We start from the raw sequence: 26129 nt of genomic DNA on the forward strand, positions 1-26129 counted from the left end.
TAGGATCATCCTATGGGTCTGATTTTTTGTGGACACCCTATCTAGGTAATGGCCTTTCAAATGAATGGTTTGGATCACCCAAATAATATGGCCCCCCACTTTATTTAACCCAACCGAGTAGATAAGCTTAGCTACAAGACCGAGTAGCATATATATATATATATATATATATATATATATATATATATATATATATATATATATATATATATATATAGAGGAAAGTGTTGGTGAGCTTAAGCTCACCAAACTTATGGTGAGCTTAAGCGCCCAATCAAATGGACATATAAATGTGAAAATGAGAATAAAAGGGTTTCCATGTCCATTGGCACCTTGCATGTGTACCAAATGAATCGTATGTAATTTTTCTACTAAGACCCGGTTTGGATTGAAAGAAAAACATTTCAGAAACATTTCTCTTTTCACAATTTAGAGGGAAATAATATGATTATGGCTAATTTAGAGGGAAATCATCATAAATTGAAGCTCCCTCTAAGTAAAAATTGAATAGGATTGGTTCAAGATCTAAAAAAAAATCCTACAATCCAAACAGGCCCTAAAAGGACTATTTAATAGAAAAATAATAATACATTGGTTGTCGTGAGACTGGTAATACCAACTGATCTCATGAATGCAAGAGTAACTTCTTCATTTTTTTAAATAAGTAATAAAAACTTTTATTATCATTTTTTTTAAATACTTTGATTATCATTTTATTTCATAATTATTAGATGAATGCTAAACTCAAAGGCGCCATTGCATAAATAAGATTAAGGGTGCCCTTGCATAAAAATTTCAGTCGTCGACCCCCGAATCGAATTTCAAATTGTCTTCTGAATGACTGGCACACCCGCGCATTAAACACCCGTAACATGACTATATCCACACAAGTCACGCTGACCGATCACGCTGAACATCATCGACCAAAACAAGAGAGAACAGAGGGAAGAAAATTTTCTAAACCTCGAGAGGACTACCTTGGCAGCACTGGAGAACGATTATGAGGAAGTCGGTAGAAATGTTTTGCTTCTCCGGCAATGTTTTGGTACTCTCCTCAACTAAAACTGTAAACCCCAAAAAACACATCCTACTTAGAGAAGTCTAATTTTATATAAATACTAACATCACATCCTTGGGGAATATCACTTCTGTACATCAAACAGCAAGCCAATGCAAAGAGGCTTGCACAAAAGAGGCTTCCCTAGGAGTTTTTACTTGGGTTTTGGGTGCCACATTATCAAAATCCAGTGTTTAGTTGCCATTAGAAGAATGAAATCCCCGAAAACCAGTAGAGATGTATACTGATTGTCTCCTGCAAGTCCGGTCACATGGCATGCAGGCAAACTCCCAACAAAATTCAAACAAAAGAGGTCATTTTTTTACTTGGATTTTCTTGTGATCTCTTTCACTCTCTTATCTCTCTATACTGATAATGACACCTGATACCACAGCTCCACGAGGTTGACAACCAAACACTACTTACTACTATTCTACGAGATAACTACAACTCTACAAGGCTTGTGTCACGGGCCTAATGTTTGAGCAGCGGAATAACCCATGCGGCGCCCCAACATGCACGAATGCTAGGGAAAGCCTTCAATCGTGCAAGGCTCTGAAGGCCCTACACGCCAACACCCCTTGAAGCTTCGAATGTGCACACAATCTCTAAGTTGTTTAACAAGCTACTTGGCTCAGATCTTGACATGCGCTTCTAGATACACTCTCATGATCAGCCTGCATCATGAGTACATCGAACATCAGGCCTTAGAGCCCAATGCAAAGTCCATCGAGTACGAGGCATGACGATGCCACGCACCAATCTGCCAAACGTTGGAGCTTGGTCATCCAAGAAGCAAGATGCCTCATGGACTGATCCGCAAGGTGTATACCTCGCGAGGGCAACAGAGGTCGCCCCGGCACAAACTCATGGAAGACCTAGAGATTTGCCTACCCACAAGACGTACCACGGTGCAGTCGTGCAGAAGGCATACAGTATAGCTAGCCCCCTCCACCGATCTGTACGCACAATGCATGTGGGAACCCAACCCAACATGAACTGTCTTTGGCCCCCATCCTCGACCAAAGAAACTGGAGCATCCCTGTGGATAACTCACAGTCCGCGCCCACGAGTTGTATGATTTCCTGTTGTGTGCATCACATGCACAAGCAAGTCCTCTTGCAACCCATAAGCAACCACCAAGGTTCCGGCCGACACCTGTTAGGCCTAACGGGGAAGGAGTCAGCATGTCACGAGGTCGACTCCTCCTATGAAATTTGGCCTACCAACCCTCTCAACCAGGAGTGCCGACCAAAAGTGTTGTTAGCTACGTGCTCCTGAAAATTTCCATGATATTGATGGCCCGCCCCGTGACACTTGTCTCCTCCCCTTTGACTACTTATACGACGACTCTACAAGATAACTACTGCAACCAAACAGATTGGTAATATCTACTACCTGACAGTTGCTCACGACATGCTTTCTCTGCAGAAATTACAGGAGCGTAGGAAGAAGAAAGCATGAAGTACAGAACCAGAATAGTCTGAAACTCTCTGACATCCAACATTGAGATCTCGAGGCTGTCAATAATGAGGAAATAACCTGTGATACCAGCCCGTTAAGATTGCTTTATGTTGGCCTTTCAATGTGTAATGATCTTAAGCAGATATCATAAATGGCCTCATTGTAATGAAGAACTACAATCTGTGAGCTCCAAAAGAGAAATGGCCCCAAAAGAGAATTGAATTAGATAGGACACTGATACAGGGCTCAACAACAGAGGTCTGAGACTTGTGGAGAAGGGTAAATAGTGAACCCAAGCTTAGATTTCTTCCCCTCAATTCCAACAGTAGAGATCCAAACCCGGAACCAGTTCCACCGCCAACCTAAGTCACATATCGTTCTCGGGAATTTTTCAGTAAGGGAAAATCTCGGGATATATTAAATTTTTTTAATTTTTTAGGTTTATATGGGAAAACGATAAAAATAAAATTATCTAAAAATAAATAATTTAAGAAAATATAAAATAAAAAAGGCCACTGATATTGGCATTACCATGTTTTAATAAGTTTGTCTTTTCTGTTTTAATTAGATTCTGTGGTTTATGGGAACTGTAATAACCTTTGAATAAAAAACAAGATGAGATAGTGTAATTATCAAAACATGGTAGTGCCAATATCAATAGCCAATAAAAAATATTGTAAATATATCTTGGTAAATGATTAAACTGAAAATATTTCTATATTATTTTAATAGTCAAGATTATTTCGGAATTTTGTCGTTTTGAAAATGTCGGAGATATTGGTGACAGCCGCCAAAAGCATGGAAAATAGGAACCCTTGGAAACCAGTACAGTTGCCTCAAGCTTTGAGTGAGGTCAAAACACAAACCCACAATCTCTTTCCCAATCATATAATGGTCCTCGCAGAGTTATTTACAGCGTATTGTGGGAGCCGGTTTTTTCCCGTGCTGCGTCGGAAAATTGGGTGCCTACACGTATTCTTTTCCACCGGGTGGAACAACAGGTGGTATGTTCCAGTCCTCGCTTCATCTAATTATATGTTAAATAATAATTTCAGATGTGCTTGTGCTCTCATACATGGTTGGTGATAAAAGTGTCCCATGTTCTAACCACGGCCGCCGCCCTCAGTGTTTTTATGACTATTTTCCTTAGTTATAGAACGAGTAGAAGGGCGTGGGGCCCTAATAAATAAAGGGCAGGTTTATCATTACAATTGGAATCAATCAACAAGTAAGCTCAATCAATAATGTGATAAAGGTAAAAAAGAGTTATGCACCAAACAATCACAACTATTTGATCAAAGAACTTCTACATGTTAAGCGATAGACGACTAACTTTTTATGGTTATCAATTAATAATTCATCCCTTCAACAAATATCATCCACACCAACTAAACATTAACTATTAGCATTGATTTTAACAAGCCACATTTATCCTTTCATATGTTAGATATAAAAGGAAATCATAAAGAGATGACTGCACAAAGAGATGATGTCTCATGCTGAAAGGGTATCACAATGCATGTGGTTCATTTGTTCAAGTGATCCAAAATTGCGATCAAGACAAACCTAATTGAATTTTTTTTTTCTGTTTATAATTTATTTCAAACCATTAAAGCATCATTTTTTTTTACTTTTAAACATTTGTTGTTTCTTCTATTTTATTTTATTTTATTTTCTTCGTGTTCATTGCTGGTTTCATCGGAAAACAACCTTGTACAATGATGGCTCAACATCTTTCTCATGAGGGGCAGTTGTTTCCCATCGTACCAAGCTAATAAATATACATCTGGGTGGGACTTCCTGCTTTGCATAAACTGAACTACATATATACACAGTTAGCTTATTTTACTTCCATACCTTGATTACACCATCTCTACTGCTGGAGATCAAGAGCTTCTGGTTCAACTTCACGGATGCCAGGGAGAGCATGGAATCGCGGTGGCAACCAGCAGAATCAGTTGCAGCTGCAGCAAGGACAGCTTTTGGAGTTAACTTCGCATGAGGTCGCCTGATTGTCTCCTGTTTAACACCAAGAGGGCAAATCAGTCTTGCAAAATCAGACAATGATTGCCCCAAATAGAATGGACGGGCCTTGACCCCAGGACCATAGTTTTAAATTTCGGCAAAAATATTTCAGTTTCAGCCAAGGCTGAAAAGAAATACATCATGAATCAGATTTTTACAGGATTTTGCTGGAATATTGCCTAAATTCTAAAATTTTGCCGAAATTCAAGAAATTTCATTTTTCACCCTTGTTTACAAAATTTCCACCGAAATATAAAGATTTCCAACAAAATTGCCGAAATTTCCACCGAAATTTTAGACATTCCAGGGGAATTTTAAAAGGGAAATGTTATCAGTACTACTGTATTTTTATGAGGGCACTCCTTTAAGTACTGTATAGCCCTCACCATAGGATGATCCAAACCATCCATTAGATGGGCAACAGCCTAAATAGGTTGTGCCCCAAAAATCATTTCCATAGGTTGATCCTAACCCACCAATCTGAATGTCAGAAGGTTGATCCTAACCCTCTATAGATCGGAGGGTTAGGATCAACCTATGGAAATGATTTTGGGGGCCAACCTATTTAGGCCGTGGCCCATCTAATGGACGGTTTGGATCATCCTATGGTGCGGGCCATACCATACTTATAATAAAGTGAGGAGTGCCCTCATCAAAATACAGTAGTGCTGATAACATTTCCCATTTTAAAAATAGCAAAATTTTTAATCTAATTTTACATGATTTTGGCTGAAATTTCCACCAAAACCGAAATATTTCGATTTCGTGGTCGCCGAAACCGAAATTTAAAACCTTGCCCAGGAGCCATCCCACCAATTAAAGTGAGATAATTGAAATAGCTTCTGGATCCATTGAACTCAGGTCTCAAGGCTCAGAGCCAAAGCCAGCCAGTCCACAACTTTAGCATACACTTATCTGAGTAGACATGAATCCAAAAGGCCAAACTTGAACCACAGGCTATGCAACCACATTGCCTGGTTCATTTTTTTTCCTCTCTAAAAACATGAGCTTGCTCACAAGTTAAATCGTTGACTAAACCTGGTGAGTCGGTTGAGAAATTGGAACTTTTAAACTATGAACATATTGGGGCAGAGCCCCATGTACTAGCTCTAAAGATAAGAGGGTCTCAGGAGTAGGCTACAGGTTCAATCTTGACTTTCCCAGCAGAAAGGAAATAAAACATTAAGACCCATTACAGTCCACATACCTGTACAACTTGCACCCCGTAAGTAGATCTTGTCTCATAAAACTCATCATTTCCCATGCCCTTTGTTGATGGCCCACAGACACAGTAACTACGCTCAGGACTGTAACATGGTGACGAGCAATCAGAACAGTGACATTGGTGTGAAAGAGAACTAAAATTATCGTAGAAGATGAAATATAAAGCACAACCTGCTATGGTCCCAACGTCGTATCTTCAAGTCGGTTCCCCCAGTCAACAAATCTCCGCCTGGTAAGGGAAGTAATGAACGAATGCCAGGAAGACGAGGTGGCGGCTCATTCAACTCATCAACTCTGTACTTTGGATTGGTTTTCCGTCTCAGATCCTGTTTAGAACTCGACTTGCTGGAAGATCTCCCTAAGGCCCAAGGAATGTCGGACACTTCAGCATCACCGTCAGTGTTGGCTAGTCTCAATACCTGCAAGAGAATGAAATGCAAAATCCTCTGATGGTTAAATTAGACTATAGCAACAAATCGTTTCAAGTAAGGTTGCAACTTGGGTTAGGTGTTACCGTTTTACCCCACCCGCATCGACTGGAGCTGAAAATAACATGGGTAGGGTTCAGAAATCAGGGGTCTTGGGTGGGCTGGGTTTGAGATTGAAAAACCTGACTCAATCTTGGGTAGGGTCGGGTTTAAAGAAAAAAAACCGAAAACCCGACCTGACTCATATAGGTTTACTATAACTTTCATAAATATCTCTCGAATAACATAACAGATTATTTTCCAATATATTGATATGATTGTTTTCATTGAGGTGACATGTCTGTGATGTGAAAATATAGTTTCCTTCATAAATTTATTCACTTGATGACATAAATTAGAGATTTTTGGTGTGAAATTTTGTTTTTTTTCTACAATATTTAAAATTAGTCACTAACCTACACTAAAAAATAAAAATCTGACCCGACCCGAGAAACTATCTTGGGTAGGGTCGGGTTTTCCTATAAAAAATTACACCCGACCCAAGTTGCAACCGTAGTTTTAAGTACCTGGTGGCAGCTTCCGTTCTCTGCATTCCAGAGGGCAACTTCATTGCAACCTGCAGCAACATAAACAAGTGGCCTCGCCATAGCAGACACAGGGGCCACTGCATGGGGAATGAGTAGACACATTTTCTCCACAGGGCATACCGGAGAGTACTTCCATGAATTAACCGGTAGAAGGAACCTCAGATCCCAAAGAGTAAGTACACCCCTTGAGGACCCCGACACGAACCAAGTTCCACAAGGACCAGCCACAAGAGAAGACACATAACCCTCCTCAGGAACTGCTTTCAGTGTCCATGTCGTTGTATTCATCCTTGTATCCCATAGATGGATCCCACAACCTTGAGTACTGTACAAAATCGCTTGACTTGCAAAGCTATCTATACCATAGTTCATCAAGCTGAGAATGGCACCTTCACCAACTACTTTCTTCTTTATGTCTGCAATACCTGAATACCTCTCCACAACGCTACCCAAACCTCTGGATATGTAATCGATGGAGAACATGTGTAATGTCCCGTCAGATGCTCCCACAACAACTTGGGAGCATCCGCGGAGCATTGTAGTACATAATGCACGGGCCCCATCTAGAGGATAAGTAAGCCTCGACCTGAAAGAGATATCTTTCTCCAACTTTCTAGTATCCCACACCTTCACGGTGGAATCGTCGGATGCACTCACAAAAAAACTGTGGTCATTTGAGATAGCAATGTCGTTGATGGGGGAACTGTGCTCCTGGAGATGTGCCACTAGGACACCCCTAGGTCTCCATCCGGTGTCTGGAACTGATGACCCTCTGGCAAAAGACGGCATTCCAGCTACATCAGGTAGTGATGACACATCATCCTCACCCATTGATGCGCTACCCGATATACCAATATCATGAAACTTGCTGGTGACATAGGCAGTTTGATCATTCTCCCTGCCTTCTCCATCTCGCACCACTTTATAAACTTGTTTAGAGCCATTACCAATGCTGAAGGAGCCCCAAGCAAGCTTAGGTGCATTTGAACTAGCCAAGCTGAATGATTTATTAACCGTGTCCATCAAAGGCATGGATGATGCGGCAGTTCCTACAGGATTCCACTGTGATGAAGAATCGGAGCATGTAGTGGTTACACCAGGTGGTCGCTTATCCATGGAAAAGGAGTACAAGGGTATACCCTCGGAAGGTCCATCACAAATCACACTGTTTCCAGCACTAACATGTGGGGAGATAAATCCAGAGAATTGCAACTTGTCTGAGGATTGGGTATCTCGAATCTCCGTAGTGCTTGTCGCATTGCGGATATAACTTCCAATAGTTCTCAACTTGGCACTCTCTTCGGCGTCCGGCAGCCCTGGTTGCAGCATGGAATTGTTGGCAGATTTGTTATTCTTCATTGGCTGATTTGATTCAATAGCTTCCCTCTCCTTTGAATAGGCAGATGCATTGTACCATATCTTTCTTTGTCTCTCCAACATATCTGAACTCCTGGCACTTTCTAAAACTTGGTAGAACACCTGTTTTGAGACTGGAGGCTTAAGACATGAAAGGATAGATCTTTCCGAAGTAAGTGAGGATGGTTCTCTACGGAGGAAAGGGCGAAGAACAGGGGAAAGGTAAACGTAAGAATCCACAGCGCCTAAACTTTCACTGCTAGCTGAAATGAAAGTGACGGCCGACCTTCTTACCCACTGACTGGGATGACATAGTAATGGAAATGCCCGCTCAATCATTTCAAGTAGTATTCTCTTCCGCAAAAATCCACTTTTACACAGCATGGCCAAGCATTCCAACGCATTAACAATGACAGCCTCCATCCCATCACTTAGAGCCTGCTCAATATAAGGTAAAAGATATTCCTCCACACTTCTTTGTCCAACAAAAAAGCAGACAAACACAATCTGCCCATAAAAAACCGCCCTTAATTGCTCATCTCGATCGTTTAGAAATGCCGGGAGGATGGGTAACAAAAAGTCGTTACTTTGCCTCTGACCAAAGAAGCAACAGAGGTTACCAATGTTTTGAAGGAGTGCTCTCCTAATATTTAGCGTTTGTTTTTGGCCCATAACCAATTCTTGCACAACATCAGCTATGGACCTCCTCAATTGTGTAAGCTGTGAATCACTACTTTCACTACGGAGTTGCCTAGATGCTTCGGGGGCGGAGAATTTCTGAGGTAAAGTCAGTTTTTCAAGGACCCCTACCTCGCTCAAACTTTGCGAGTGAATCAAGAACCGATAAGCAGTTAGGGCAATCTTGAAAATACTGCTAGCGTAACAAATTCGGACACTTTCCTCTGGGTCTTCTGGTAGCATTGAGAGCATAGGAAGAATATACTCGGGAAATATCTTTGCATCACTAGGAGGGAAATCTTTGACTAAGGGCAGAATGTCGCACAATGTCTCCAAAGCGGCACAACGCACAATTGCGGCGGGATCAGAAAGCATTGCAATAACATAGGGAAGAACATGTTGCAAGCGGTCTTCATCGTCAATATACAAGGAGCACGACTTCAAAAGAAGGACAGCTACCCTTCTCAACTGGGGTAGCTTGACACTCCGTATACATGAACAAAGTAGTGATGCAATCAGGACCATTCCTTCACAGCTCAAATTATATTCTGGCTCTGGAAAGAAAGGCATTCGAAAAGTGTCGGATTGAGTGTCATATCCAGACATTAAAGAATTCAAGTCGGCTTTTGAGATCTTTCTGAAAGATGGGAAATCATTTCCCTTGAGTCCTATTGGAATATTATGGGGTTGCTTGATTCTAGATTGCTTGCTATAGTATTTAACATTTTGAACAAATGCAGGAGTCTTTGTAACATCACCAGGTATATTTTCATGCTTATCCTTTGTAGAAGAATAATTGCTACTTTGTTCGACACCGCGAAAGAGAGAAGTGATATCACCAACAAGGAGAAACGGGTCTCCAAACATGCCCTTCTCTACCTCAACTCTCTTCCTTAAGGATCCGTTTAGCAAATTCAAATTTGGTTTCTCATTGTCACTCTGTTGAGAAGGTTCATCGCTTCTGGAGGATGTGCCTGATTTAGAAACCATCTCCTCACCCGGCCCACTACTCATCATTTGTCTATGTATCTCACAGAAAGCACTCTGTGTCACTGCAACCTACAAAATGGAAAAAAAAAAAAAAAAGAATAGTTCAGCAATAATATTATGTCAAACCCTAATCTTTATACATATCTAAGTATGCTTTTGCTAAACTTTGTTGTATTTTACATGGTCAAAGGATAGTAGTAGCCACATATAACACTGCAGTCTATAGGATTGAAACCAAGTTCACACAAATTATTAAGTCCATCTAACCTCCTCACTAACAAAGATAGAGAAAACTAATTAGCAAGTGTAAGCTATTTTCTCTTCATTTAATTGGAATGGAAATGTAGATTAGAGTCTACATTAATTTGAGGGTTGAGCCTATCGGTGGTTCGACGCACACGAGGCTCTTAATGTGGGGACCACTTGGTTGAACCCAAATTCCACAATAATATTGAAAAGAAGAGTAATAAAAATCAATATTTTAAAAAAAATGAGGGCAATATGGTAATTATAGCACGGGTATCTTGGTCCATGTAAAAATAAACACCCATGTAGAGATTTTGGAAATTAACCTATTTTTATGTTTCAAAATTCTTATGTGCGTGTAACAGTATTTTTTTTTTTCAAAAATCTTATGTGAAATACTATGCATCTCACAGAAAGCACTCTATCACTTGCTAAAAGTACTTACCCTTGTATCAGAATCAAGAGGAGTCAAGCAGGAAAAGTATTTATGAAGAAACGGCGAAAAGTAACTCGGAAAGACAACAGATGCATAGTCCTGCAAGTAGCTTTCGGAAGACAATCTTGACTCGGGATCCAATTGAATCATATGAAGAATCATCTTGCGAATTCCAGAATCCGGTATCTACACTCAGAAAACATACACCAATCCAGCTCATATGATGACTGTGAATAAGAACTAAAATGAATACAACAAAGTGTGGGAATGTAGCTAGGGAAAATTAAAGTAGAACACCTTTTCAAGGTATTGGCTAGGATCGTATTGCCCTCTGCGGTAAGCAAGTAGCTGGGATAATTCAAACAATGGCTGCCCCTCGAGGAAAAGCTCCGCAAGAACACAACTGAAATAAGTGAAGATGGAAGCAAGCAGGGTAAAAACAACCTTTTGGAGGGTAAAAACAACCTTTTGAAGAACCCAAGTGCATGAAATAATGTGTAATAAAAAATGATTGAGAGAATCATGCTGTTTTAAAGGGTAAATGCCAAGCCACACTAATGCCGACAGAAATTTATTACTTTGCGGACTCCATTAGACTAATTTAGAATTACGTGTAAGAGCAAGCTCTTTTGCCACAGAAGTAAAGTAGAACCACTGCAGATTGTATTTCTAAACGTGAGTACATTCAGACGATTTATTCACTCGTGTGTAATCACTACAAGCTAAAACAGGGCTCCTGATTAATATGGATCACAGTTGCATGGCCCAGTTGATCAGGATACAGCGCATGAAGCTGTAAACACAGCAACATGCTAACCATCTAACATCGAAATAATGTTTCCCAGCCAACTGGGTGTGGTAACTTAAATAAGAATATGTGAATAACCACTAATAGAATTTACACTCTAAATCTTCAATTGAGATTATTATAGTTGTGGATGAGGTTTTTCTTGTTATGATTCCTCTGCATGAATGTTTGAAGATTTGTCTCATCTTCTGCAATTTTTCAATAAAGGATAAATACATATTACTATACATAAATGTCACATAAATACACATTAATATATATATATATATATATATATATATATATATGAGAGAAAAGGGTTCTTGCGCTCAAGCGCAGATAGCTTATCTGCACTCGAGTGCTAGAAACAGGGGGGAGGGGGCATTAGGGGGGTGATCCAAACCATTCATTTGGAAGGCCTCATCATGGATGGGGGCCCTACCAAAAATCAGCTCCATTGGATCACCATAGGGTGTCCATTTGTGGGGCCAAAAATGGACAGATACTGTTTGTCCACAAATCTGTCCATTTTTTGCCCCACAAATGGACACCCTATGCATGAAAGGGCCCATCAAATGAATGCTTTGGATCCCATCAAAAATGTGGCCCCACCTGTTTCTGTGCTAGGCCCCCCATCCATTGGAAGGCCCCATCAAGGATGGGGGCCCTACCAAAAATCAGCTCCATTGGATCACCATAGGGTGTCCATTTGTGGGGCCAAAAATGGACAGATACTGTTTGTCCACAAATCTGTCCATTTTTTGCCCCACAAATGGACACCTTGAGGTGATCCAATGGAGCTGATTTTTGGTGGACACCCTATGCATGAAAGGGCCCATCAAATGAATGCTTTGGATCCCATCAAAAATGTGGCCCCACTTGTTTCTGTGCTAGGCCCCTCATCCATGATGGGGCCTTCCAAATGAATGGTTTGGATCACCCCCCCCAAAAAACAAAAAAAAAAATGCCCCCCCTCTGTTTTTGCACTCGAGCGCAGAAACCACTCTCTCTCTCTCTCTCTCTCTCTCTCTCTCTCTCTCTATATATATATATATATATATATATATATATATATATATAGAGAGAGAGAGAGAGAGAGAGAATGATCATCCCAGCCCTGTGATTTGTGGAGCTTAAAATGGACAGCTATAAATCGGCACAAATCTGTCCATTTTTTAACTCCACAAATGGAAGGGTTAAGATGATCCTATGAAGCTGATTTTTTGTGGACACCCGATCTATGATGGGGCCTATCAAATGAATGCTTTAGATCACCACAAAAAATGTGGCACCCAAGTGTTTTTGGTCGCCGGACTAGAGAATGATCTCTAGTCGGCAGACTAGAAACACTTTTCTCATATATATATATATATATATATATATATATATATATATATATATATATATATATATAGAGAGAGAGAGAGAGAGAGAGAGAGAGAGAGGAAAGGGTTCCTGCAAACGTGTGCAGATAAGCTTACCTGCACACGTTTGCGAAAACAGGGTGGGAGCCCATTTTTTTGGGGGTCCAAAGCATTCATATGGAAGGCCCTTCCATGGATAGGGTGTGGCCCAAAAATCAGCCGCATTGGATCATCCTAACCCTGCCAATTGTGGAGGGGGAAAATGGGCAGAAACATGGACACGCCCAAGTGTTTTTGGTCACCGGACTAGAGAATGATCTCTAGTCGGCAGACTAGAAACACTTTTCTTATGTTTTGTGAGGTGGCGCTCACAAAACATAAGGGACCCACATTTTTGGGGTGATCGAAACCACTCATTTGAAAGGCCCTTATATGGATATGGTGCCTACAAAAAATCACGTCCATAGGATCATCCTAACCCTTCCATTTATGGAGGTTAAAATTGGGCAGATTTATGGAGGTTTATACCCATCCATTTCAACCTCCACCAATGGAAGGGTTAGGATGATCCTATGAAATTGATTTTTTGGGCACAACCTATCTATGTGAGGGCCTATCATATGAATGCTTTGGATCATCCAAACAAAGTGGGCCCCTTATGTTTTTAAGCGCCACCTCATATAAGCTATATGAGGTGACACCTTAGCAACTCTATTCTCTCTCTCTCTCTCTCTCTCTCTCTCTCTCTCTCTCTCTCTCTCTCTATATATATATATATATATATATATATATATATATATATATATATATATATATATATATATATGAGAAAAGTGTTGGTGTGCTCAAGCGCACGCCCAAAATGGTGCGCTCAAGTTGTTAAAACGTTTCCTATTGGGTCCTATATGTAGGACCCAAACATTTAGCGCAATAGGAAACGTTTTAAACAACTTGAGCACATCATATGGGCTTGCGCTCAAGCGCACCAACACTTCTCTCTCTCTCTCTCTCTCTCTCTCTCTCTATATATATATATATATATATATATATATATATATATAGAGAGAGAGAGAGAGAGAGAAAACGGTTCATACACATATGTGTAGATAAGTTATCTACACACTAGCTTAAAATACAATGGGGGCCACATTATTTGGGTGATCCAAACCATTCATTTTTAAGGCCCTCACATAGATAGGGTGTCCACAAAAAATCAGATCCATAGGATCATCCTAACCATTCGAACTGTGGAGGCGAAAAATGGACTACTTTGTGAAGGTTTAAAGACATCCATTTTACCTCCACAAATCGTAGGGTTGGGATGATCCTATGGATCTGATTTTTTGTAGACACCCTATCTATGTGAGGGCCTTTAAAATGGATGGCTTGGATCACCCAAACAATGTGGGCCCCCACTGTATTTTAAGCTAGTGTGTAGAGAACTCTCTACACATATGTGTAGGAACCGTTTTCTCTCTCTCTCTCTCTCTCTCTCTCTCTCTCTCTCTCTATATATATATATATATATATATATATATATATATATATATATATATCCATGCGTCAAGTTCAATACTGTTTTTGGCCGACCGAGTAGATAAGCTTATCTACTCGACCGAGTACGCTCACTTTTCCCTATATATATATATATATATATATATATATATATATATATGAGGAAAAAGATTGTACGCTCTAGTGTACCAAGCTTATGATACGCTCGAGTGCCCAATCACATGTGGGCCCACTTTGTTAGGATGATCCAAAGCATTCATTTGAAAGGCCCTTACATAGATGGGGTGTGTACCAAAAATCAGCTCCATAGGATCATCCTAACCCATCCATTTGTGGACGTCAAAATTGGACGGACACTGTTTGTCCACAAATTTGCCCATTTTTGCCCTCCACTTTTGAAGGGGTTAGGATGATTCAATGGAGCTGATTTTTGGTACACACCCTATCTATGATAGGGCCTTGCAAATGAATGCTTTGGATCACCACAAAAATTGTGGGACCCATGTGATTGGGCACTCGAGCGTACCATAAGCTTGGTACGCTCGAGTGTACAATCCTTTTCCTATATATATATATATATATATATATATATATGAGGAAACTGTTGGTGAGCTAGCTTGCCCAATCACATGGGGGCCCACTTTGTTAGGATGATCCAAACCATTCATAAGTTTGGTGAGCTTATATATATATATATGGGGAAGGTGTTTGTGAGTGGCCCCTCATATAAGCTTATATGAGGTGACGGCTAGAAACACGGTGGGCCCACATTTTTGGGGTGATCAAAACCATTCATTTGATAGCCCCTGGCATAGATAGGGTGTGCCCCAAAAATCAGCTACATAGGATCATCCTAACCCTTCGAACTGTGGAGGTGAAAATTGGAAAATTTTGGGCAAATTTATAACTCCCATTTTCACCTCCCTAGTTCGAAGGGTTGGAATGATCCTATGGAGCTGATTTTTTGGGCACACCCTATCTATGTCAGGGTCTATCAAATGAATGGTTTGGATCACCCCAAAAATGTGGGCCCACATGAGTTTCAATTCGTCACCTCATTAAGTGAGTATGAGGGGCTATATATATATATATATATATATATGAAACCGGTTTACATCACGGGGACTAGGAGTCCCACGAATGCAACAATTGTACATCAACAAGCCATGGCCACCTGAAAATACACCCTTAAAAGATAAAAACAATGTCGCTCAAAACTGCAGAAATCCATCAACTGAAACAGAGAGGCAACCCGACATTTTCCCAAACTTGCAAGGCTACTGGTCAGTGAAGATACATAGGCCAGCTGACTCGCCACCTGAATACTTGAGAAGCAGAAAATACAAGGCCCCAAAGCCGAAAACAAAACTTTGTACAAGCTGGTTCTACTTCCCCAATCCCGACCATACCAGCTAGCCGAGGAAAGAAACCATTATGTGCCGCCTTGTACAATCAACATCTCCTCCCTATCCGCTCAATTTTTGGCCAACTCATCCACATCCTCATTTGACAAGCGCCTTCTAGGCAGAAATGTAGGAGCAATTGCCTCGACCAGGTCCCTAATTTCGTCAATGATTGCAGCCAGTTTCCATCTTTACCTATCATATTCCAATCTTCTTCTTGCTTTTTTTTTGCTATATCAGGGACTATTACAGCCATATACAGTGATTTTAACCTCACAACAGTCTCTTCTATCCCTTTTCTTGGCTTCTTGATTTTCTTCTTTCTCTATTACTTCTATCCACTTGATAATCCTGCTGGTCACAGCCCTTTCCTTGCCTTTCTTACACTTTTCTTCATGATTTCTTCATGTTCATCCCTAGTTCCCTACAAATCAGCACATTACTACCTTATACATATTTCCTCATTGATTTCGATGTCCGGGCTGCACACGAGGGCATTTCCCCACTCCGATTCCATCCATTGCGGACTGTGGTTATCTTGGAGTGTTTACGGACTTTCCCAGCTTCTCAACCATTCTCTTGAACCTCCGACACACGGGATCCGAGGGTGACACATAAGATCTAACCATATTTATTCTTTCAGTCAGTAGCCTTGATTTTGGTTCACCGACATCCATCATCCACCCACCTTTGAGCCTACTTCATACTTGAGTTTATTTATCACAGTTAGATGATTCTCTTCGGGCCCTAGGATTTGTTTGTTTTGAGCCTTATTCTAAACTTGTATTTAGACTTATCTTATTACAACCATATTTATATATTGCCTACCCTTGATGTGATTTGTTGTTGACAATGCATGCTTGAGGTAGATTTTCATGTTAGTTGTGAATTAACTCAAAGGCTAACTCAAAGTAAATTTGTTAGTGTGGTTTGATTAAGTTTGAATGCTTGGTCTGAGTTGTGGCTGGTTTGAGTTACTTTAATTGAAAAAATGACTCATTAAGCTCATAAGTTCTCCAGAATTACTCATGAACCTCCAAGTATGCACACACGAGCTAGTAGCTCTAGCTAGAAGCCCACAATCCCACTTCAAATCCCTCTTCCAATACATATCCAACCAATATAAACCTCCTCATTAAAGCTTCCTCTTTTTCTTTTCTTTTTGAAAATTGACAAATATATTCCTACTAGCCAAATTTACAATGGGGACCAGTAGTCCCACCAGATTTACATAGTATGAATTGCCTAGGAGCATTCTCCTTGGCCCAAGCCTTTATTGTAACGAATCCAACAAAAATGCCCTATTGTGGGGCCCACAAAGTCAAAATCGTCACCTGCCACGTCACACAGACTTCTCCACCACAATCCGAATTCGATTTTTAAAAATCCCGCTCAAAGGCCAAGAGCTATTGTGCGCCCCTAACAGTGCACGATAGCCGACTACCCAATAACGCCGTCGGTTCTCCGGCGGCCTCCACCTTGTACCACCACCAAAATCCTGTGGGTCATCCTCCAATCCCTTCTACGTCTATTCCACAAAAGTCAATTCCGCGAGGGGAGTTTCAGCCATCACCATCATCATCAAGCTATAGTTGGCCCTCCACGACTCCAGGTCCAGCACCTCACGGCCTTTCACGGCCTTCGGAAACCTCCATGGTTTTCCTCTGCTCCAGATCTAGCTTCACGGCCTCCATGGCTTCAGATGCGGCCTCCACGGCCCCAGATCCTGCCTCCACAACCCTAGATCTAGCCACCACGGAAGAGCCATGCTCCAGATCTGGCCTCCACTCCCGTCCTCGGGCCACCCATGATCTTGATTCCGAAGACCACAGCTTCCTACAGCCATTGCTAGATCCGTCGATCTACAGCCTCCCATATCCCTCATGGCCTCTGGCTCCGATAATCCATGCCCTCTACGGCCTCGCAGCGCCTATAGCTGGCCTTCCACGGCTTCAAGTCAAACACCCCACGACGTTTCATAACGGCCTCCATGGCTTCAGATCCGGCCTCTACGGCTCCCAATCCTGCCTCCACGGCCCCAAATCCTACCTCCACGGCCCCAGATCTAGCCTTCATGAAAGAGCCATGTTCCAGATCTGGCCTCCAAGGATCCTGATTCGGCCTCCGCGGCTCATCTTTTGCCATCAATGAGAGAGACTAGAAAAAGAGGGTGAGACTCAAAAAAGCAGCAATGGGGAGAGACGAGAGGGCGAGATTCCAAAAAAGAGAGAGATAGAGGGGGCGACGAGCAAAAGAGAGAGGGAGACGAGAATGAAAGAGAGGAGAGGGAGACGAGAGAGATAGAGGGATAGGGAGAGGGAGACGAGAGAGGGAGGATGAGAAGAGGGAGAGGGGGAGAGGGATGTGAGAGAGAGAGGGGGGATGAGAAGAGGGAGACGAGAGGGAGAAAACGCCTCCTAGGGAGCTAATAAAGCTTCCTCTTTAGAAAACATCCAAACATATTTGTCCAAGACTTTGATGGGAGACTCAATCCTAAAGACAAGTCTATGCATGTTATCTATAATGGCCAACATTCCAAACCATCTCAAACAAACTCCACATTTTTACTTCCATACCAATGTACATTGTTATACTCTTACCTAAGATGAATGCTTAGACCCAAAGATTCTTCAAGCACCTAGCACGAATCATACTCTTAGATTACATTAAAGCGGTGCAAAATAAAATAAGGGATATTCGCAAATTGAAGGTGCAATATAGGCGGGACAAGATTACCCACCTCAAATCGAAAAAACACCTTGCTGAAAGCTTCACCAACAATCACAAAATGGAAAGGTGACCATGGCTACTGCAATAGGCCCATTGAAGTGCTAAAGTAACATTTAGGACAGCCATTCATTATAATAAATACTACTGTCAACAAAATACAAGCCTCCACCCCGATGGTGAACAACCTTCTCTGCCTTACGTACTCCCTCCCACCTAGATTGATCTTCTAAATGTCGATGTCTTTGCACCCCTTAGTCGAAACCACATTTCTCATCTTGGACTTGCCATAAAGACCTTCCGTCACAAAGGAATGAAGGCAAAAAGAATACCGAAATCAACAGAAAATACGCTTAGTATGGCCCTCCGGTGACGAGATTTACTCTATTTCTCTATTGATTTCACTCAACAAAAAGTAAATTGTAGCACTTGAAGAGAAAATAGAGCCCCAAATTAGGTAAACAAGCTTATAATTGACTAAAAGAGATACGAGGACAAATCATTGCAGATATAATATGGTGAACGACAACATGGTGTTGAGAATATGCTAATCTCAATTCTCACCTTCCAGAAAAAAAATATTCTTAGAAACCCTATAAACTAAAGATTATAAAATTTCAGATAGGCTTGACGAGTCAACCCCGAAACATTTTATGGCTAAACAGAGATTTATGTTGCATGCAATATCGGAAAACTGAAAAGATGGAAAGTTGTGGTAAAGCTCAAAAAAGTATAATTTTGAAATCCATGCAGTACGGTTTACTTCCATGCAATGGCATTTTTCCCTCCAGTTTGCCTAATTCCTCTCTTCTACAAAAACTGAAAGATTCAAAGGTGCAGTCAAACTCAAACTTATGCTTTTCAAATCCACGTAACATGGTTTACTTCCAGTCTTCGATGCAGTGGCATTTTTCCCTCCAGTATTTGTTGATGGAAATCCTTGGAAGTTGAGATTCTGCCTCAAGATGTCCCTCCAAACCGTGAGAGCTTTGGGCCTAAATTTGTCATCCAATATCCAGCGGTGGAGCCAGGATTTATACATAAGGAGGGCAAGGTTATACATAAGGGGGGCAGGTTATACATAAGGCTTGGCGCAATAGAGTTGGGCCTATTAAGAAGTTTGGCCCAACTCAACAGGGGCAGCTTCCTCCCTTATGCAACATGTAGCTCCGCCCCTGCCAATATCCAATTACCAGGACATGAACCATACTTTGTTTTGATTACCTTTGGCTAGAGATGACTTCTCTCTTCACCAAACCTTCAAAAACACTTCCCAAAAAGGGCTTTATATACATGAGATTGACAATATATTCGCTGATCTGTAATATGTGCATATATGATGTACAGGTGTGTGTACAAGTGAAAATGTGGCCTGTGTGTTAATGGAGTCTGAGTGTAGTTTATGAAGTCCAAATCTACTTTTAGTTTTCACATAAATATTGATGCACTAGAAAAACTGTTTGCAGCATTTGCAGAAATTATAAAATTTAGTTTAGGCAATGCCAAATTAACTTTTCACTGAAATGTAGCATGATTTAATCGGCGTACCAATTTTGAACCCTAGACCTCATGGCATAGGAAATTTATTCCCTCTAACCACCAGAGCATGTTGGAGATTGGTACTGAAATGTAGCATGATAGGATGAATAAAAAGGCAAATGATCAGTCGCTTCCATTACGGCTTTGGGATATGCTACAGATTATGATAATGACCAGGAATGCTTAAGGTCTTCAATATATAAATCTCTTCTAGAGCACTATCAGCATGAACTAAAATAACAATAGTCCTCAAATGGAAGCTATATGGTTTAGAAACAATTACAGTCATGCTAAAGTCCATAAAAGAAACATGACCTAGTAAACATCCAGGAAAATGATCCTAGGCATTTTGGCCATAATTTGCAGAAAACACTTACCCAAGAGAAAAGATGTCCATAGATGGCCTTAAAGGTGCATCTGGTACAACTTGCATCTCACCTCCATGCTCATAAAATCTCTGAAAGTCAGTTAACTTACACAAAATCATTAATTGTCAAAAAAAAATTAAAAAAGGAAAGTTTGAATGTGAAGTGCCAGATATTAGCTCCTTCAAGAAATAATTAACTTCATGTGTATAGGAGGCCATTTTCTAACCAAGGCAGATTGAAAACTGCAGCAGATATAAACTAAATTCACGTGAGAACACAGTAACACCACGGAAAATTAATCAAAACAAAAAAGAGAGTACAATAGACTCAGATAATTAGCCGACTAAGAACAATAAAATATATATTCAATCCAATCTTAGTCAGAAAATGGCCATATAAATAACTTTCCAAAACCAAGTAAGCTTTCCAAATTAAAATTAGAAAGTCTCCACCCCAAAAAAGCCCCAATTTAAAACCAAGGTTCTAAATTTTCACCGTAACAGATACAAAATGACCGCCCCACCGAAACGATACCGAACTAAAGCCGAAAAGCATATCGAAATCAAAATCATAATTGCTTTAGTGGTATACTATATTATTCCATATTACATAATTGTTTTATTGTGAATTGCATGTGCAATGTGATTTATCATTTATATATTATATATAAATATTTATATGAATTGCAGGTGAAATGTCGTATGTACTAAATTATCAAACATCCAACACACGTCACTAGGTGTTTGATGTTATTAAACCATTATGGATACTTGTCTTGCTTATATGATAGTTTCTAAGTGTGTAATTGTACTTATCTAGCATTTCCCAAAGTTTCATCTTAAAATTCTACCATTTGCATATGTTTTCATACATTTTAGTGATTTTACAGAATTTCCTCTAAAATTTCCAACTAAAACAAGAAAGTTTCCGTTTCCGTGACCTGAACCGAAACTAAAATTTCAAACATGGGCTATATCTACACTTTTGCTCTTACGCCGAAATATTCTATTACTTTGTTCCTTGATTCCTTCTGTACAGTCCAGAATATGGCTAGTAGAATTATCTTCCAAAGAGATCTTCCCTTAAAAGGAAGGGAAGAAAGAGCGAAGAGGTCTAGAAATTCCTCCATCAATCATGGAATGACCACATTATGCTAAACTTAGAAATCACGAGGCTTCATAAATCTGATGCAAGCAGGCAATGGGTGAGGTCGTAGACAGCCTCTTATGATGCGTAGCACATCTTATATCGCTCGGGTACTTGCCACAGCCGATGAATCAAGGGGTCAATTGCCCAAAAAAAATCAATACCTGAAGTCCAGCAAAAAACAATCAAGAGGGCCATGAAAGACCACAACCAGAACATTGGAGCCACAATCTCAGTGGCACCTAGTAGTCAGTAATAAAAGAATTTGATTACAATAACCCTAAGACACCAATTCCATACTTGTTTGCCACTCACCTCCTGATGTAGTTGCTTTCTAAATGAATCAATAGACCTGCTAAAGACGTTATCCAACAATACCAAAGATTATGAAGAAAAGGTGGTTTCTCTGTGGCTTCAGCCCCCTCGCTATCATAAGAATCAACCTCTTTGACTCATGAAATTGCGTGTTTGATTTTCGATAAAACTACTTGGCTGCATATCATCACCCTCTTACTGTATAAGAAAAATAATTGGCACACGCAGGATTGACAAAGTGACTCCAACACTTAGCTGAAATAGTGTTATTTCATCGAAACGAACACACTTGCTAACACCATGGCTTCTACCACATGCACCCCCTAGATCAAGGCCAACAGAGCCTCTACGAAAGGCACTGCCTCCTCCCCTTCCGCTATCTTATTTTATGGTAGAACTCATGAGAGCAAATTCATCACCAATGCTACCATAGATATTCAATAACATTCCAATATGCTGAAGCCACTAATAGATGCCGTAAGATAAGGAAGCTTTTTACTAGCCAAAATATGTCCACAAATTGAGTGATACTAAGAGTGAGAAATGAGAGGAATTTGGTCACTCTAAAGACTAAACTCCTCTAGTTCCCCCTTCAGCAGCTTTAAATCATTAGACAGGGATTGATGCACATCCAGCCCTTCCCACATACCTCAAAGTACTATGGTAGAGTCTTGCTACCCTGCTGCAACAAGAAGATATTCTCTACCAATTTGTGAACACGAGAGCTATTTTAGTCAGATGAGTATGCCTCTAATTTATCGTTCGAAGAACCTATGGGTTTGTGTTGCAGCTAATTTAACTTACAAGTCAACCTTTATTCGACATAATTTTGAACTTTAGAAAATTCTAGCAAAACTACTAACTAATGCAAATCAACATAACAGATTCCTTAAGCCATTCAGAGCAACACAAGCCCAAAAATGGGTGCTGTTAATGTCTGTGTGATAATGTCAGTACAAAATCAAGTCATGATTTAATTCCCTCCTTTTATGCTCAATTTCGAACCTTCCTACTTTTAAATTAAAACTTCCACTTAAAATATTTCACAATTTTCAAATAAAAAACATAAATTCATAAAAATCTCTCTTCAAAAGCCATCATTCTTCTAATTTATGGTTCGAAGAACCTATGGGTTTGTGTTGCATTGGCTTATGAACCAAATTCTGAATAATTACCTCGAACCACACAAGGGTTTGTTTCATAACCTACTATAAGTGCATCAAAAATCCAAGGAGCATCAGTCGCAAGTTATTGGTTATTCACGCATAGGCCAAGTTGAAGGTAAACGCATTTCATCTTCAAGTTCTCTATGATAAATGGAACTTTAGACATAAGATTCATTTAGCAGTTGAATTTTCTTAAATATACCAACATAAACATAAATATGAACATGGCTGTGTCAACATATTGGTGTCTCCTTTGAAAATATTGGAGAATACGGGTTTATCGATGTTCCGCAGTCACTAGCATGGGCAAAGCATTCATTTTTCAAGTGATAATGCAAAATATCCAACAAATGTGAAAAATAGGCTTGGAGGATGGAAACGTGAGGGTTTACAAGCTAAAAATGTGAAACACCGCTGACTTGCTCAGCCAGAGATGCTAAAAAATGAGTCAACCTGTTTGGGATAGGGGTGATCGATGGCTTATTGCATAGCACTCAAAGCAAAATCACTATCATAAGCTCTGAACCAACAAAATCTACCAAAATCACAAATTTATATAAAAGATAATAGAACGAATACGAAGAAAGGAACTAACCTCTGGAGCAAGGTAACAACGCCTCCTCCCTCCAGTGTCATAGAAAAATGAGAAATCTGAGGGATCATCATCGGGTATGTATGTGGGCTTGAACGATGCAAAGTCAGTGAGGTAGAGCCAATTCCAAGATGTGACCACAACATTCTCGCACTTGATATCTCCTGTATCGGAGTAAAGTACCAATTTCTAAGAAGGCCATATTTCCACACTGTGTATGTTATCATCAACACGGATCACAGAATTGCAAAACATGGGTATTGGCTTCAAGATGCTCACCGTGGCAAACACCATTCTCGTGGCACTGCTTCACTGCATAGAGTAGCTGCACAACTAGAGCACTATGTTAACAACAATATAGGGAACATAAAAATTATCTGTATAAAAGAACTAAGGCACAACCACTGTTTTAAATTTCGGACTTCGGTTGGGTCCTAAATGAATAAATTTCGAATCTTGGTTTCAATTCTGCCCGAAATTAGGTCATTTTGACCGAAATTGTAATAATTTCGTCCGAAATGACCGAAATTTGCAAGAAAAAAAAAATCAAATTTAAATCACTGGGCACATATTGGGGTGGGGAACATATTGGCTTTCCCTTACCTGAAAAGCTAGCCATTTCTTCTCAATGAGGCTGAGGAAGGGTCGGGTGCTCAATCGGTCATGAAGATTGCTAAAGAAATATTGACGCAAAAGGTATGCCGCTTTGTCCGTCTCTAGCCAGTACTAAAAATTAACAAAAACTTGAGGAAATAAGTAAAGAATTTGAAAGATGATAGAAATTGTGGATAATGATGATGAGAGAAAATCCTCATTGTATATGTGCACATAGAGACAAAAGTACATACTTGGAATGGCCAGACATGGGAGTGTTGGATGCCACGGAAGATCTCCCTAATCTCGAATAGCCTCCTCTCATAGTCCTGCAAAAGCATAGATATAAAAGAAAAGACAAAAATCATGGATGGAGAGCATAATGTGAAAGGGGAGAGAAGCATTACGCCCTAAATATGTGAAAACTTGAATCAAGATGGGAGGGGTAGAGAAGAAAAAAAAGCACCTTAAGATCAATGGAGTCCCCACGCTTGAAGTAGACTTTGACGAGGACGAGACCCTCATCATGCTTGCACTGTATGGATTTGAGGAACCTCCCACGTTCTAGGACCTCCTTGAGGACAAGGTTGTAGGAGGATGGGAGGTCATGGAGGTAGTATTCCGATGCTGAAACTTGGGTTGTTCGAGCTATCTTATTCCCCATTCTACTCTCTTATTCTCCTTTTCTCTCTCATATGGATTCAGTTTGGAGACATTTTTTACTCAGAGAGAGGGAGAGCGTGTATTCTTCTTCCACCTCATTGCCCTATATTAAGGCTTTGTTTGGTTGCTTGACTGGGAAAGTGTAGGGATATGATGTAGCAAATGGAATGGAAAACCTATGGCATAGGTGAATAGTTGTCAGGAAACTATAGAGAAAATAAACAAAAAATAGAAATGTGTGGGTATAGTACTTGGATAGAAAATAAACAGAAAGTTTATTGAGTGGACACCTACTTGATCCCATCCATCAAGTGGAGCCCACATGTGGCCATCTAGGTAATCAAATATGAGGTCCAAATATGGTAGACACCGCAATAGCCCAAAAAATAAGTGGGCCCGCATGTGACCATATATACAAATTATATGGAGCATCACATGTTGGGCCAAGTAGAACCCTCAAATTTATGTGGTCCCTAAACATGGTGGCCTCCATACATCATGTGGAGCCCACATGTGGAAAATCCAGCCTCAACAAAATAGAAACACATGTATTCACATCACTTCAGACCTTAACAACATAGCATTCAAGCAGCTAAAACAGTCAATGATTCATATTCATGCAGCCAAAAATACCTAATAACCTCAATGAATTTGAGTAACAAGAAGAAAAAAAACAGCAAATCTCAAAGAATTTCGAAGCATTAAGAAAAAGAACTGATTTTTTTCAGTTATTGGGTATGTTTTTCAATTCTGAAAGTTTGTTCTTAGTGCAAAAAACAAGACCTGAATATAAGAAAAAAAAAACAGTGGAAAAAGTCACAAGAATCTTCTACAAATCTTGATGGAGTAACATAAGAAAATTGAGTATACTGCATTTTCCCGAAGGACCAATTATCAAGACTAAAATATACATCATGACACTTCAATGAAAATTAAGAGCAAAACTAGTCGTTTCTTCTCGTGGAATGCATTCATTATAGAGCACACCAACATTAAAATAATGAACATTCTATATCTTCCCATTTTTATCCAATACGTCATTTAACCAGCAGAAAGGCCATCAATTTCTCTTACACGGAAAAGGTACAAGATAATTGCAGGCAGACCTTATTAAAGTTTTTTGGGTAAGGCCAATAGATCTTACTATGATTGAGATCTCATTTGAAATTCATAAGCATTAAGTATTGATATCAAAATCTCTCGTTTTAGAGTTTAGACAAAAAAAATAAGAAGAAATAGAGCTCAGCATAATTCATAATAACGAAGAGCTCGATACACTATAGGAAAAACCAAGGTTGCCAGGGCGGGAATCGATAACGGGATTCGATTCGGGATTCGAAGACTCCAGGGATGGTTAAGAGCAAGATTCGAAATTTCGCCAGCGAATCATCGGGGAGTCACTGGAGATTCGTAGGGGAGTCGTCGGGGACACCCATTGCCAGTGTACCTTGCAATCAAA

The 26129-nt window shown here is 40.2% G+C and overlaps 1 protein-coding gene across 2 annotated transcripts; it reads right to left on the reverse strand.

Moving 5' to 3' along the window:
* Positions 1 to 4070: 4070 nt before the first annotated feature.
* On the reverse strand, positions 4071 to 24801 carry LOC143887711 (serine/threonine-protein kinase VPS15-like). 2 transcript variants are annotated; one of them, XM_077391861.1, is made up of 12 exons: positions 24474 to 24801; positions 24262 to 24336; positions 24017 to 24139; positions 23693 to 23738; positions 23417 to 23577; positions 20204 to 20283; positions 10789 to 10894; positions 10501 to 10677; positions 6765 to 9878; positions 5942 to 6189; positions 5754 to 5853; positions 4071 to 4540 (listed from the first exon to the last, which is right to left on the reverse strand). In XM_077391861.1, the coding sequence occupies exons 1-12, from the start codon at positions 24669 to 24671 to the stop codon at positions 4367 to 4369; spliced, it is 4602 nt and encodes a 1533-aa protein (XP_077247976.1). In that variant the 5' UTR covers positions 24672 to 24801; the 3' UTR covers positions 4071 to 4366. The 2 variants fall into 2 exon arrangements, with proteins under 2 accessions (XP_077247976.1, XP_077247977.1); XM_077391862.1 differs by lacking the exon at positions 24474 to 24801 and having other exon boundaries at positions 23693 to 23746.
* Positions 24802 to 26129: the final 1328 nt, after the last annotated feature.

The sequence above is a fragment of the Tasmannia lanceolata genome, unplaced genomic scaffold (genome assembly GCF_043159265.1).
Source record: "Tasmannia lanceolata isolate RefF3 unplaced genomic scaffold, GAP_Taslan_0.1 ptg000012l, whole genome shotgun sequence".
In the NCBI taxonomy this organism is placed as follows: Eukaryota; Viridiplantae; Streptophyta; class Magnoliopsida; order Canellales; family Winteraceae; genus Tasmannia; species Tasmannia lanceolata.